At 45.9% G+C, this 14,896-nt stretch overlaps 1 protein-coding gene across 1 annotated transcript; it reads left to right on the top strand.

The window, feature by feature from the left end:
* The first annotated feature begins 4,948 nt into the window (after positions 1 to 4,948).
* LOC109753288 (3-ketoacyl-CoA synthase 5-like) lies at positions 4,949 to 6,468 on the top strand. The gene has a single exon (XM_020312199.2). It carries the CDS (start codon positions 4,949 to 4,951, stop codon positions 6,410 to 6,412), a length of 1,464 nt encoding a protein of 487 aa, XP_020167788.1. The 3' UTR covers positions 6,413 to 6,468.
* Positions 6,469 to 14,896: the final 8,428 nt, after the last annotated feature.

The raw sequence follows: 14,896 nt of genomic DNA, 5'->3' as shown, positions 1-14,896 counted from the left end.
CAACCAGACGCGCGAAAGGTAAAAGGCCGGCCCATTTCAACCTTCATCAGAGAACTTTTCAGTTAGTGCCTCCCATTTCAACCATTAATATGCATGTCAGTGTGCAAATTAATAAATCACGTACCGCTGAAGCCATCCTGAGTGTATCTTCCAGTTTTCCTTAGGAGTGCGAGTGACCAGAGGCTCAAGCTTGCGCTCATACCATATCGCAGCACGATGACCCCTATCAATGTCCCCATTCAGCAACCACAATCCCGACATTCCTGCACATACAAAATTCAGAACATAGTGTCACACTTAATAAAAATTCAGAACATAGTGCCACACTTAATAAAAATTCAGAACATAGTGCCACACTTAAAAAAAATTCAGAACATAGTGCCACACTTAATAAAAATTCAGAACATAGTGCCACACTTAATAAAAATTCAGAACATAGTGCCACACTTAATAAAAATTCAGAACATAGTGCCACACTTAGTAAAAATTCAGAACATAGTGCCACACTTAGTAAAAATTCAGAACATAGTGCCACACATAATACAAATTCAGAACATAGTGCCACACCACACTTAATACAAATTCAGAACAAACTAGTGCTAGCTTAGCTTCTTCCTCTTGCCCTTACTCCTCTACTGCCTCTACCTCCTCTTCTTCCCCGGTTGCCTCGTCCACGCCCAGTGACGAAAGTGGGACAATTAGTGTCCCTATGGCCAAATTCATTGCATATAATGCATTGCCTAGTCGGACCTCCTGCTTCAGATTCATCCATATCATTTCGGATGCGCTGACACTGCCGTCTGCCTCTACTTGTACGCATATGCTCTGGGTTTGGAATGTAACGCCTTTCGGCGGGGTTGACGCTGTTGAAATTACCCATTGATCGAAAACCCATCAGCTCACCTGTCCAGGTATTGAGGACAGCCTCTTTCAGAAAATATGGAGACACAAATGATATTGCGTCCATTCCAAGCTGCCCGCAAGCAGCAAGTACATGTGAGCAAGGTAGGTGAAGCAATTTCGGTTTATTGCATGTGCACTCACACGTTGGCCAGGCTTCATTGCCAATTTTCACCTCATGCGTCCTCAACTCATTTGCACATCCGAATTTGTTGTTGGCTAAGCGGACCTCAAACCTTCTTTCTTGATTACCGATGGCGACTACAGTGTGTGACCTAGCTTTTTTGCATCTTGTTGTCCATGTACTTCGTGACTCTTTCACAGTACCGTGTGTTTGGGTTGTTCAAGATATGCTGCTCTGCTATTTGACGTCTGTCTCTGAAATACTTGACGGTGCCATAGAAAATACCCTCAACGATGGCTGTAAGTGGCAATGCACGGTTTCCTCTGAGGACAAAGTTGTATGTTTCCGCGAGGTTCGTTGTCATGACACCGTACCTTGCTCCATGTGTGTCATGTAGCAAAGACCACCTCTCCAGAGGCTCATGCTCTATCTACTGCTCGAAGGTTTTAATGGACCTCCCGAGCCTTCTCCTAGTACCAGGTGGGTCAAAGCCTAGCAGGTCACATAGCCCAACAGCCTCCTCCTCCACGGCCGCTGTTCCTGTTGCCAACTGTGCAGCTACTGCTTCAACATGTGCCCTCACCGCTGCATCTCTTGCAGCTTTCCTGTCCCTCACGTGTCTCTGCGTGCACACATTAAGTCTGTCGCGTATCAAATTGTACTTCCATAACTGGTTCTGCTTGCAGAGTTTTTTGAATAGATTCATCAGGTTCTTATTTCTAAACTGCGAGAAGAAATTAGCCCCGAGATGGCGCATGCACCAACGGCTCTGCAAGTCCTGCCATGGAACTTGTTCCTCAGGGCCTGGGTTTGTTAGTGTCCTTATCGCACTGAGTATACCTGCATGCCTGTCATGAAGGATGCACACATTGGGCTTCTCCTTCACAACTGATATTTTCAACTGCCTGAAGAACCATGTCCAACTTTCAATGTTCTCACTCTCCACAAAAGCAAATGCCAGTGGGACGACTTGATTTTGTCCGTCTTGACCTATGGCTGTCAGGATCTGACCCTTGTACTTGCCTGTGAGAAAAGTACCGTCAACACATATCACCGGTCGGCAATGCCTGAAAGCTTCGATGCATACACCGAAAGAGAAGAAGAGACGATGCAACACCCTCACAGTTGGGAACTCTGGCATGAACATGTCTTGGATATCGATATAGGTGCCTGGATTCCGCTGCTGCAGGGTGTGGAGGAGGTGGACAACAGAGTCATATGCATTAAAATAAGAACCAAATCTCCTCTCAAGCGCTGCATGCTTAGCCCTCCAAGCCTTGCCATAAGAAATTCTGTACTTCAACCTGGCGAAGACTTTTGTCTGGACTGCCTTCACTTCCATAGCTTTGCCTTGCACTATCTCATCGTAAAACAATCGAGCAATAAGCGTGGATGAAAGGTTGGCATGATCTTGAGGGATGCACGGAATAAGACAAGTGTGATTAACTAAGTCACTTATCACCCAACTTGTGCCATACTTAGGGAGAAAGCCGTGCACCCTTGCGGGACAATCTGCGTTCTTGCATACCATTGTCAGGAATTTCTGACTGGACACCTCAGCTTTGAAAACCCTTTGCGTGGACATTGCCCAATTAATTATTGCATCCTTCAGGGCTTGCTTGTTCGGATACATAGCACCCGTTGCAATATTGTTCTGGTGATATTGCCAGGCTGAATCATGTCCATCATTCACGGTCATTGCAGATGATAAGTCATGATTCCACCATGCAGGATTCGGGACCTCCTCTGCATTTTCTTCTTCATCTGACTCGTCAGAATCATCGGCATGACCCTTTTCAACATCGGTGTCTTCTTCTTCCATCTGGTTCTGCATGTGCCCATCTACCTCGTCAGCGTCCACCTCGCCATTGTAATCACCATCGGCATTTCCTCCTTCTACCTGACTACTCTGCCCTGGTTCATAACCATAAGCATTTCCTCCTTGTACCTGACTGCTATGTCCTTGTTCGTAACCATAAGCATTTCCTCCTTCTACCTGACTGCTCTGTCCTTCGTAGCCACCCTCGCCTTCATGTGCAGTGACCTCCTTCACGACGGGAAGCACTAAAGCAACAGGATTGCATCCCCTTCGTTCACAACCTTGTAACCACCGGACCCAATCGGAGTCTCCCTCTATGGGCCTCAAATAAAAGTAAATTTTTGAACTTGACCGTGTCCACAATGCATGAACACCGACGGTGTGTGTTTCAGTATCAAGACCTAAACTTGCCGCAATCCATTCTTTCAACTGACTAACAGACCATGTTTGTGGTGCGCTGATTGCCACCTCTATGTGAGTAAATTCACTCAGATCTGCTCCCAACTCATTTGTTTGGACAGTACCAGGACCATAGTAAAATCTCAACTTCACTACATCGGACATCTCGACTCACCTATTTTTTTCAACAACGAAATACAAGTATTAGACATGTCTATATATTACCAGGACCACAGTAAATTTCACGATCAATATAATTTAATCTATGTGGACGATTATGATGAGTTGCTTGACTCTTGTTTTAATAATAATATAATAAATAGGCCCATGTTTACTAATAATAAATAGGCCTCAAATAATAATAATAATATAACCGACAAATAAGATAATTCATTTTATTTCAATTATAAAATATTTGTCTCTTCTTTCGAACTTTTAATTCATTTTATTTCAGTTATAAATAGGCCTATGTTGATGTATTTTTAATTTTAATCAATTTTAAAAATATTTGTCTCTTCTTTCGAACTTTTTATTTATGTTTCAAACTTCTTATCACGCACCAGTGTACGTGTCAACTATTAACCAACAACTTATTATCCCCACTAACAACTAATACAATTCACACACCTAAAACTATATTACGAAAATTTGCCGTAGCAACTACAAATATTTACGTATACCACCGGGGCAAATAACAATAGTCACACACAAATTTTATTTCACATCGAACGAAGCGTGCGTGCGAACGAATAATATGTACGTATACTACCGGGGCAAATAACAATATTTACGTATACTACCGGGCCAAAAAAAAATATTGCGGTATACTACCGGGCCAAATAACAATAATCGCACACAAATATTTACTTATACTACCGGGGCAAATAACAATATTTACGTATACTACCGGAGCACCTACAAAAAATAAAATGTGGGCTGAAATATACCCTTGAAGCGTGCGTGCGAACGACGAACGACGAACGACGAATGAAAAACTGCCGGTGCTCCGGCTCCAACGAAGCACGACGAACAACAGCCACGACCACCACGAGCTACCCCGTCACCACCACGACCATCCAACTTCACCACCACCACACTGCCACAACTTCACCACCACCACCTCCACCAAAATGCTCACCACGACCACCACGAGCTACCCCGTCAGTAGATCGACACCTCTTTTGGCTGCCCTAAATGAGTTGAACCCATTCACGGTGCCAAAATCGCGAAAATGTAGCTCATTTAGGTGCACAAATGGGTGCCATTTTTCTGTAGAGAGAGGAGAAGGAAGAACACAGAAGAAATGAACGGGAGAAGAAGAATGGAGGAAGGAGAGGAAGAAAAGAGAGGATAAGGCCGGGCCGGCCAGCGTGTCAGGCTACGGCCCCCTGTCGGCCAGCAGCTGGCCGATCGGCGGGCGGTAGGCCGACAGGGGCGCACAAGCCGACAGCCCACTGCCTCCCCCTCGCGCGACGTGGCCCGACCAACCACAGGCCGCCGCGTGCCAGCCGGGCCTGCAGTCGGCCTGCTGCTAGCCGATCGGCCTGCTGTGGGCCGATTGGGCCTGCTGCTAGCCGATCGGCCTGCAGCGGGCCGACGGTGTATTCTTTTTGAAATTTCTTTCTTTCGCGTAATATTTCTGTAATTTAAAAAAAATGTATTATTTAAAAAAAATTAGCCCATCACGACGCGGGCGCTTTAGAAACATGGTCATCTCACCACCCCATGTCAACAAGCACCTCAAACGCTCGTTCGAGCTTGTCGTGAACAACTTCCTCGTCGTCATCGCCGCACCACTGGCAGCCATCGCCGTTCTCCGTGAAGCCGCACAGCTCGGACCCGAGGAGATCCTCTCCCGGCTCCATGGCTTCCGGCAAGTTCATGTCTTCTTGGCCGTCTTTCTCCCGTTCGCCTTGGCCACCTTCTACCTCATGAGTCGCCCTCGCAGCGTCTACCTCGTCGACTACTCTTGCTGCAGGCCTAAATCTAATTGCCGCGTCTCCATAGGATCCTTGGTGGAGAACGTTCGCTTCTTGCCATACCTCGATGATGGCGGTTGCAACTTCATGACGCGCATGCTCAAGCGCTCGGGCCTCGGTGACCAGACCTACCTCCACCCTTCGTTGCACTATATCCCCCCGCGCTGCTGCTTAAGTGGAAGCCGCGACGAGGCGGAGCAGGTGATCTTTGCAGCCGTCGACGATCTGTTCGCCAAGACGGGCATAAGTCCTGGTGCCATCGACATAATCGTCACCAACTGCAGTGTCTTCTGCCCGACCCCGAGCTTGGCAGACATGGTCGTGAGCAAGTATAAACTCAGAGCGGACATCCGTAGCGTGCACATATCTGGGATGGGGTGCAGCGCGGGGGTGATCTCCCTGGAGGTCGCGAGGAACCTCCTGCAGGCGGCGCCACGGGGCGCGCGCGCCCTGATGGTGTCCACGGAGACCACCTCTCTCCTCAACTATACCGGCAAGAACCGGGCGATGCTGCTGCCAGCCGCCCTGTTCCGCATGGGTGCGGCCGCGGTGCTGTTGTCAACGTCCAGGTCCGTGTCCCGCTTCCGGCTCACGCACATCGAGCGAACGCTCACCGCCGCGCAAGACAGGGCTTACCTGTGCTTGTCCATGAAAGAGGACGACGAGGGAGAAACAGGAGCATACCTGTCCAAGGACCTTGTGGCAGTCGCCGGCGAAGCGCTCACGGCTAACATCACGGCAATAGGGCCCCTCGTCCTCCCGCCCTCGGAGAAGCTGCTGTTTGCGATCTCGTTCATTGCACGGAAGGTGCTGAGGAGAAAGATCAAGCTATATGTCCCTAATTTCCGCACGGCCTTCCAGCACTTCTGCATCCATTCTGGTGGCCGGGCAGTGATCGACGCGGTGCAAACTAGCTTGTGCTTATCAGATGAAGACGTGGAGCCATCACGAATGACGCTTCACCGATTCGGAAACACGTCCAGCAGTTCATTGTGGTACGAGCTTTCATACATGGAGGCCAAGAGGCGGACGCGCAAGGGCGATCGGGTATGGATGGTCGGGTTTGGTTCTGGTTTCAAGTGCAACAGCGCCGTTTGGCAGTGCATCAGGTCTCCCGGCAACACAACTGTTGGTGCGCCATGGGCTGATTCTATTCATCTGTATCCTCTGAACATCTCGGAAGTAGGCTAAAAGGATCATGCACGTATAAGTGCGACTCAATTCGTACAATACTATTATTGATTTGTTATTGCAACAACGAACAATACTTTCACAGTGTAATTATATTTTATGGGTGTGGTTAGGTCATAGTCGACTGAGACTTAACCAAGTCTCAGTCAAGTGACCATTTTTAAAATTCATGAATTTATTTGAAGTTCATGAACATTTTAAAGTTTCTTTTAACATTTTTTAAATTTATGAACTTTATTGCAAATTTAAATATTGTTCTAAATCAATGAATATAATTTTATATTCCGAAACACTTTTCAAAATTCATTCTTTTTATTTTTTTAACATTTTCAGAAGTCATTTAAAAAATCATGAACATCTTTTGATTTAACAAAACTTTTCAAAAATAAAGTGATAGCAAACATTTTACAAGTTAACAGTGGAGCGAGCGAGTGGAGCATGGAGCTAAGTTGAGCGAGCGAGAGCTTCGTGGACCATCCCATGTGAATGTCATAGCAGCAATTCCAAGGTTTTAACACGGAATCAAAGCTCCCAAGGGGCTCAAACAATGATCACCGACTGACACCAAGGCCGAAATGAGTAAGCACACTACAACCATGGACCAAACAACTCCACTCTCCTCTAAAAAAACCTTTCTAGTAGCACCCAACACGATATACGAAGAAAAGCACCACCGAAACATAATTAAAAACCAAGATAGCACATATAAAACAAAAAGACCACAATAACCTGCTAGAGAAAAAAGACAGTCTCACGGGTGAAAAGTGGCGCGAACAACCACACGTTAGCCTCTAATTGGACATGACTAGGAACTATAAGACCTTTCGGAGTGTTTCACCTCAACATCATCTCTTAACATTCCAAGTTAGATGTTGTCTACATTGCATATAATTAATGAGAGACAAATGATGAAAGTGTCTCTTAAATGAGCTCTACACGCAGGCGAGTACCTAGTGTTAAGATAATCCGGGAAGAGTGAAGATCTATCGAGGACCAAGCTATCACGCAAGGCACGACATCGAGATTTGTTAACGAGGTTGTCGGTGTGAAAATCGGCAGATCTCGGGTAGGGGGGAGGGGCGAGCTGTTAGATCGGATCGATGGGTAACAGGAGAAGAACACACAAGGAGTTTACCCAGGTTCGGACCCTCTCTATGGAGGTAAAACCCTACGTCCTGCTCTTGTTTATATTACTAGAAAGATGCCCGTGCGTTGCACGTAACATCAAGATGCCTTTGTATGAGTAGTTTATCTTGTGAGAGAAAATGATGAACAAGGGAAGGCCTTATTTGCAAATGTGGAGTGGGGTGTGGGTATCTTTTTGCAAAATTGCCATAGTCTCCTTCCTATCCGTCAGATATAAATCAGACGGCCTATATTGCAGGATGGCAAGCACACCATCATCACCAACTCTGTTTTTTATAAGAGTAGAGATGAAGGTATCAAAGTACAGAGTTGATCTACCTCGAGATCTTAAGTTGTGGTCTAAACCCTAAGGGTTTGATCAGTGGGTGTATGGATGGATTCCCTCTACGGACTAGGCCTCCTGGTTTATATAGGCACCAGGGGTATCTAGGGTTACACAAGGTCGGTTGCCATCTAAGGAATTACGTGTCGAATCTAGTCAAATATACTTGGGGTACACGCCAAGTCTTTGGTCGCCGTATTCTGATGGCCTCCGGAGTCGTGCTTCCTCAATGAGCTGGTAATCCACCCCATACATTAGTCCGGCTGGGCTAGGACCCCCTAGTCCAGGACAATGTCAGTAGCCTCCGAACTTTTCTTCGAAGCCGAGGTTGTCCATCTTCGTCGGATAATGTCTTCGGCTTGGCAGGCAAGTTCCACGTCTTCAGATGGCCACCATATGAAACTTGCAAGCTCCTTCAATCAGGCATCATTTTTAGGGAGACCCAAACAAGCCCGACCATGTGTAGGCTAGATGCATCTGCCTTCATCCGAAGTGTAAACTTTACTTAGCCTAGAAGACTAGCTTAGGTGAGCTCGACAGTCAATTGCAGACAACTTTATTGGAGCGCCACCGCCAATGAAGTAATGTGTCAGTTATTACTTGTTCGAATCGTGGTTCGAGGCAAACCTCTTACTGGCACGTCATATCCCGCATTTTAGAGGATAGCATCAACCAATTGATTCTTCCCAAGCGGCCACAACGGCACGATAAGCCGAACCGTGGCGATTTTTACGGCGCAGGGGGAGGGACGCTTCGCCTTTTACAGGTTTGTAAAGAGCAGGAGGGATCAAATCCAAACTCCCACACTCTCCTTCCGATTCAGCGCCCAGACCCCCCAAACCTTTGCACCTCCCATCTCATCCACAAGCCAACAGCTCCTCCCAAGCTTTTGCATCTGCACCCATGGCGGACGTGGACATAAAAGGGAGCTGGGTGGCCTCCAAGTTCACTGATACCACTATCGCTGAGCTACGCACGGCGGGGTACGTCCCGGCCAACGCCGTCTGTCGGGCCCAGAACCCGGCCAGCATGTCCCCACCTCATCTGAGGTTTGGGGTTTCCCCTCACTACAAAAAAATACACTTCCGTGATGATACACGTTTGTCACAATAGGTCACGTTTTCTGTCATGCACGTACATCCATGACGATTTTATGACAGAATCAAGATAGTCATACCTGTGCTGTCGTAGAAGTGTTCCATGACATTACCAAAATTATCATCACAGAAGTGTCCACTTTCATGATGATAAATCACGCGTCATAGAAGTGCTTTCGTCAAGGGTGACTGACACGTGGCATCCACCGTAACGGGTCGCCGTTAAGCTATCGGGTTCCGGTTTGGATCCGATAACCCGTTAATAGCGTGGACCAATGGGGATTTACCACATGTAAAATTCTCATTGGCCGGCAGATCCACGTGTCGGCCCGGCGTTCGGACAGTTGTCATCCAGCGAATGGACGAAACGCGCCTATGATACATCGACACGTGTCTCGGCCCAACAGTGGCCCATTCAGGTTAAAAGGCCGGGCCTGTCAAAATAAGCGGGCCAGCCCATTAGCGGCCTACTTGAGTCAGGCCCATTTACAAGCACATCCCATACAAGTTACATAGAATCGGCCCATCAAAGGCCCATTCTAGATTTGACAATTTCCAGCCCATCGCCAGTTTTAGCCCGTTAATGGCCGGCTACGTCTTTGGGCCCAATTGCGACCCGAGCTTCTTTCGGCCTGTTAGCAACCCATCGTCAGTTCCGGCCCGTCAACGGACCGGAACGTCTTTCGGCCTTTTCTCGGCCCATTCCGCAGTTGGGCCAATTCTAGCCCGCTGTGACTTTAGGCCTGTCCTCGGCCCATTCGGTAAATGGGCCAACTCCTAGCCCATTTTGTCTCTCGGCCTGTTAACGGCCGACACCAACAGTTGGGCCTTTGACTTTAGGTCCATTAGGGACCCACGTTCCGCAGGGCATCATTTCAGCCCAATGCGACATTCGGCCTGTTAAAAGCCTAGTTTGCAAACGGGGCCTCCTATGGCCCATAACATTTTCGGCCTTTTACTCGCCCGTAAAGTAAAAGGGCCAAGAAAAAATTGACATGAATTTCGGCCTGCTAGAAGCCCACGGGCCATTTCCATTTATACGGCCCTATAGAGCTTTTGGCCCATTAACGGCCTGCTAAGAGCCATTGTTACGGTGGGCCACATCATTTGGGATCCACTTAATATTATTTTGACCAGCCCAATTAAGGCCTGCTTTGACTACACATGTTTATTCATTTGTATGGCATCCAGGAAATGTTTGGGCGTGTTGGCCCCCGTTTCAACGATATAGGATATTCAAGAATTATCCTACTCTATACTATCGCCTCTAAAAAACATACACTATACAATAAAAAAGACTAAGGCATAGAAACGTAGAATAATCCTACACTATACAATAAAGAAATTACAGCCGAATATACCCACTGGGTATTATAGTTTGGCACCGGTGATAATAAAGCGTACACAAACATCAAATTACATACACTGGACAAATAAAGCTCATACAACAATGACACGCATCAACAAAACTTACCATTTGAACTATAATCTCTTCAGAAAATAGGATTGGCCGGATTCAGATAGCACAAATTTCAGTCTGCAAAATCTCCAATTCCTTCGTGGTTACCTTAGTGTCTTGTTTCATTTTTTTGACTCCTGCATCCAATACCTGCATGTCCAGTCTCAACTTGTTGATTGTACGTTGAGAATCATGTACACGCTGTCTTGCCACCTCTAATTGATGCTCGAGAACATCAGCACATTCCAATTCCAATCCATAATCATTCGGTAACGGCCATGCCGCACTGCTCGCAGATCTTTGTGTTGATGTCACTTCATCCTGAAATGTTTCTGTAAGTACACATGACTAGGGAAAAATATAGTTACAACAGTGAAGCGAGAAAGACAGACTATTTTGTACATGAAAAAACAGGACTAACAATAATGTTACACGTCATGAAGCATAAGAAGGTGATATTTTAAAAATTATAAAAAATGGTAGTCTGTGTAGCCTGCATACATAAATCTCTCTTAGCTCACTAGAGGAGCATGATGTTGGGGCCAAATCCAAAACACAGACAAGTTACAAATTTAGACAACACGTTGTGTATAAGTAAGCAAGCAGTTGGCCATTCTGTAGCTCAATTAAAGTCTTAGGGAGCATAATGACAACAGAGGGATTTATACAAACCTACTACAACAAGCAAAACTATGCAATCATTAGCCTTGTATAAACTAGATTGTGAGCCTCATGCAGTAATAGTTGGTTAATAGACTTCAAAGCTTCAGGCACACTTCGCCAGAGTAATTAAATGGTAAGGTCTTTAATTATGTCAACTAATAGTTATACAAGTACCCAACATCGGGCATCATTGTTTGGGCATCTTATTAACTGAGGACAAATAAAGCAATTGAAAAGAGCAAATTAACTATGCCTGGAACAAACAAGGAATTAAACTGTTTAGTTGGATACAGTGACTTACCTTAAGTGGTTGAACAGGCTCAGCGCTGCTCCTACTTCTCTTGCAAGGCTCCTTCCTAACATCTTGTACTTGGAAATCCTCAATCTTACCTTCATTGCACTCCCTCTGCAAGGTGACACAAACTAGTTACTCGTCTCCTTGGAAGATAAATATGCATACTTTCCAGTCCGTGAACAACACAAAAGGATGAGATTATAATGAAACAACACCACCTAATGAAACATGCCACATCTCTTGCACTTGCACACAATGAAATGAGCATTTACTATGTGTGCACTATGTAAAAACTAGGCATACCTTCGAACTGGATCTCCAGGTACTCTTGGAGAGCCTACTTTAGTGTACAGCCAAACATTTATGTCACCTATGAGTTAGATAAGCCCCCACTACAACAGCCCTTAGTGTTTAAATCATTGACAAGTTTTGTTAGAGTGTTAGGTCAAGAACAACAAGTAATCAAAGCAAACAGTCCTGGTATGGCTGGCTGATGCAAACAAGCAATTGAACAGATGTGTGCGCAAATCATACATATCAAGAAAAGAAGCAAAGAAGGAGGCTTAAAGACCATCACTTGACTGATCAAATTTAAGGGGCATTTAAACATCATGTGCAACGTATGAACTAACATAAACATTGCATATTCCGGATTCTACAATGGAATGCACATGTATTAGGTTATGCCATGTATGATGATGCCTAAATGTACACCATAGCAGGCATGAGTGATTCATCATTGCATGCACAATTGAATTGCAGGTTAAGGGCCAGTTCTATTCTGCCTTTTCAGAGCTTATTGTCAAAATAAGCCATAAAAGATGTAAAGAAGTCATTTTTGAGTTATGGGCTTGGGCTTAACTTATTTCGCTTTGGAGGGGGTGTTTCGGGTAGAAGCTCACTAAAAATTGAAGGGAAGGGGAATAGTGAAATGACCCTGTTGTCTGCCTATATTACACTCAAAATGCAACTGCTCGCGCCCGCGTCACACCTGACCCTCAAGTAAAAACAAACATGCAAGCGTTCATTGCCTTGCCCGCTTGCATCTCCTCTGCCCTTTCCCTCTACCTCGATCCCCTGCCTGCAGCGCTAGGGTTCCTCGAGCGAGCCGTCGCCACTGGTCCCATCTGGCCTGGTCCTTGACAATGATCTCTCCAGCTAGGCTACATGGCCGACGGGTAGGGCCAAATCTCCCCGGCCGCTCCTCCCTCTGGCGCCGCCCCTCATTCTCATGGTCTCCAGCAGCTGCTCCACTGTGGTTCGTCCAACGCACTACTTCGGCGGGCGCAACACAACTACGGCTGATGCCACACTGCGGCAGAAGGCACCTTATTCCCCCTCCCCTCCTCCCAGGCCGTGGCCTTAAGGTGCTGTTGAAGGATGAGCTCATCCAACAAGGTGAGGATCTCCTCTGATTTTTTGCCAAATTTTCATTTTGATCCACTATACGATGAATTGCTATGAGCTGCTTCTGCTGCTGCTATATGATGCATTGCTATGAGCTGCTCCTACTACTGTTATATGATGAATTGCTATGAGCTGCTGCTGCTATATGATGAATTGCTATAAGCCGCTGCTTCTGCTATATGATGAGTTGCGATAAGCTGCTCCTGCTGTTGCTATATGATGAATTGCTATGAGCTGCTGCTATATGATGAATTGCTATGAGCTGCTCCTGCTGCTGCTATATGATGAATTGCTATGAGCTGCTGCTGGTATATGATGAATTGCACACTGCTGTTGCTGCTGTATGATGAGTTGCTATGAGCTGCTGCTGCTGCTATATGAAGCTTTCAGGTGGTGCTGCTATATGATAATAACCAACCACTTGGACCATCGAATTTCAATAAATGATTGTTCTTCATTTAAATGTGGGTCATGCGTTCTTTGTTTAAATTAGGCAATGGGATCTCTATGGAAGACATTGACCAAAGTAGATTGTGCCAAGTAGATGGTATCTTTGTATTTGCATTTTGAACAAATAGTGATGGTCTGTTTTCCTATCATATTAATTACTGCACTGGGTTCAATTTGTGATGTTTGCAAGTCAAATTAATTTTCATATTGGCAGCAAAATGACAAAATATAATGCAATCTAGACTTTTCACTGATCATACCAAAGATAAGCTGAAAAGGAAGGCAATGAAAAGAACTGGTTGGCCTATTAGCTGGAGCTTATATTCACAGGTGCTTATTTTCTTAGGATAACTCGTAATAACTGTCCCTAAGAAACTTGGCCAATAGAACTGACATATAAATAACATGTCACGATGATTGCAATGGAGGAGTGACCTACCATAGCACACTGTATAGGCTCACCGTTGCCACTCCTTTTTTGCGATGTTCCATGAAATTGCCACATACATATTGTACCTTTTCATTGTGTAACCCTATCTGCAAGTTGACACGGCTAATTTCAGACATCTCTACAAGATAATACAATGCATATCCCTTGTGCATATTTAAACCACCAATTAAGGATTGTGTGTGTAGCATAAACTAGCCATGACTGTGTGCTGGACTAGCAGGCACTCTAAGGGAGCCTAATGTAGTGCACTGGAATTCCTACATGCCACCTACGATTTTGTGTAATGTACCACCTCCGTTCCTAAATATATGTCTTTGTAGAGATTCCAATATGGACCACATGCAGATGTATATAGATGCATTTTTGAGTGTAGATTCACTCATTTTGCTCTGTATGTAGCCTATAGTGGAATCTCTAGAAAGACTTATATTTAGGAACGTAGGTACGAGGTAGTATCATGTATGACATCTACATATCTAATTTAGCAGCCAGTAGTAGAAATCATTGTCTGCACAAAGGGATTACTGGTCGAAAATCCTAGCAAAGCACGCTGGCAGGCACACAATAATACGAGAGAGAGAGAGAGAGAGAAGCACTTACAAGATCATAGAAATGCCTCAGTCCAGGATCTTGGTTGGCCAAGCTGTTAGATCTAGAAGAAACATCGTCCTTGTAGTTTTTGCCAGCTACATAATAGGTAACAGCGACCTGTTAGTATATTTGAAGTACATCGGGCAGGTGATGCTGGATGGGTTTAAAGGTCACAAGTACATAGGCCGTGGCGGGTGCTTGGCATCTTGCCAGACGGTGGGAATCAGGTTAGAAACGTCAAGGGTGATGACGTTGCGCTTTCTGTCGGGGTCCGGTAAGGAGATCTAGAACCGTCGAGTAGGGTGTTTGTGGAGCGGCTCCGGTAGGGTGGACTATGGTGTGGGCGAAGCGGATCTGTGGCCGTGGACGAGGGCGTCGGTGAAGCTGCTCCGGTGGTTGGGTTAAGGATGGTGTCGACGATGCGGATCTGCGGACGTGGACGGGGCGTCAGAAGCTGCTCCGGTAGGTTGGATGAGGGTGCGACGAAGTGGATCTAAGGCCGTGGACTTGTGAGTTGGCAAAGCAGCCCCGGTAGGGTTGAGAATGGTATAGGCGAAGCTATTCCGGTAGGGTTGACGATGGTGTCGGCGAAGCAGCTCCGGT

This window comes from Aegilops tauschii, chromosome 7 (genome assembly GCF_002575655.3).
Source record: "Aegilops tauschii subsp. strangulata cultivar AL8/78 chromosome 7, Aet v6.0, whole genome shotgun sequence".
Lineage (NCBI taxonomy): Eukaryota > Viridiplantae > Streptophyta > Magnoliopsida > Poales > Poaceae > Aegilops > Aegilops tauschii.
The sequence above is the reverse complement of the archived record's forward strand: the minus strand, read 5'-3'. Positions and strand labels throughout refer to the sequence as shown.

What these genes read in the sequence shown, in the direction of transcription:
- LOC109753288 (XM_020312199.2), top strand. Translation starts at nt 4,949, where the DNA reads ATGGTCATCTCACCACCCCATGTCAACAAGCACCTCAAACGCTCGTTC.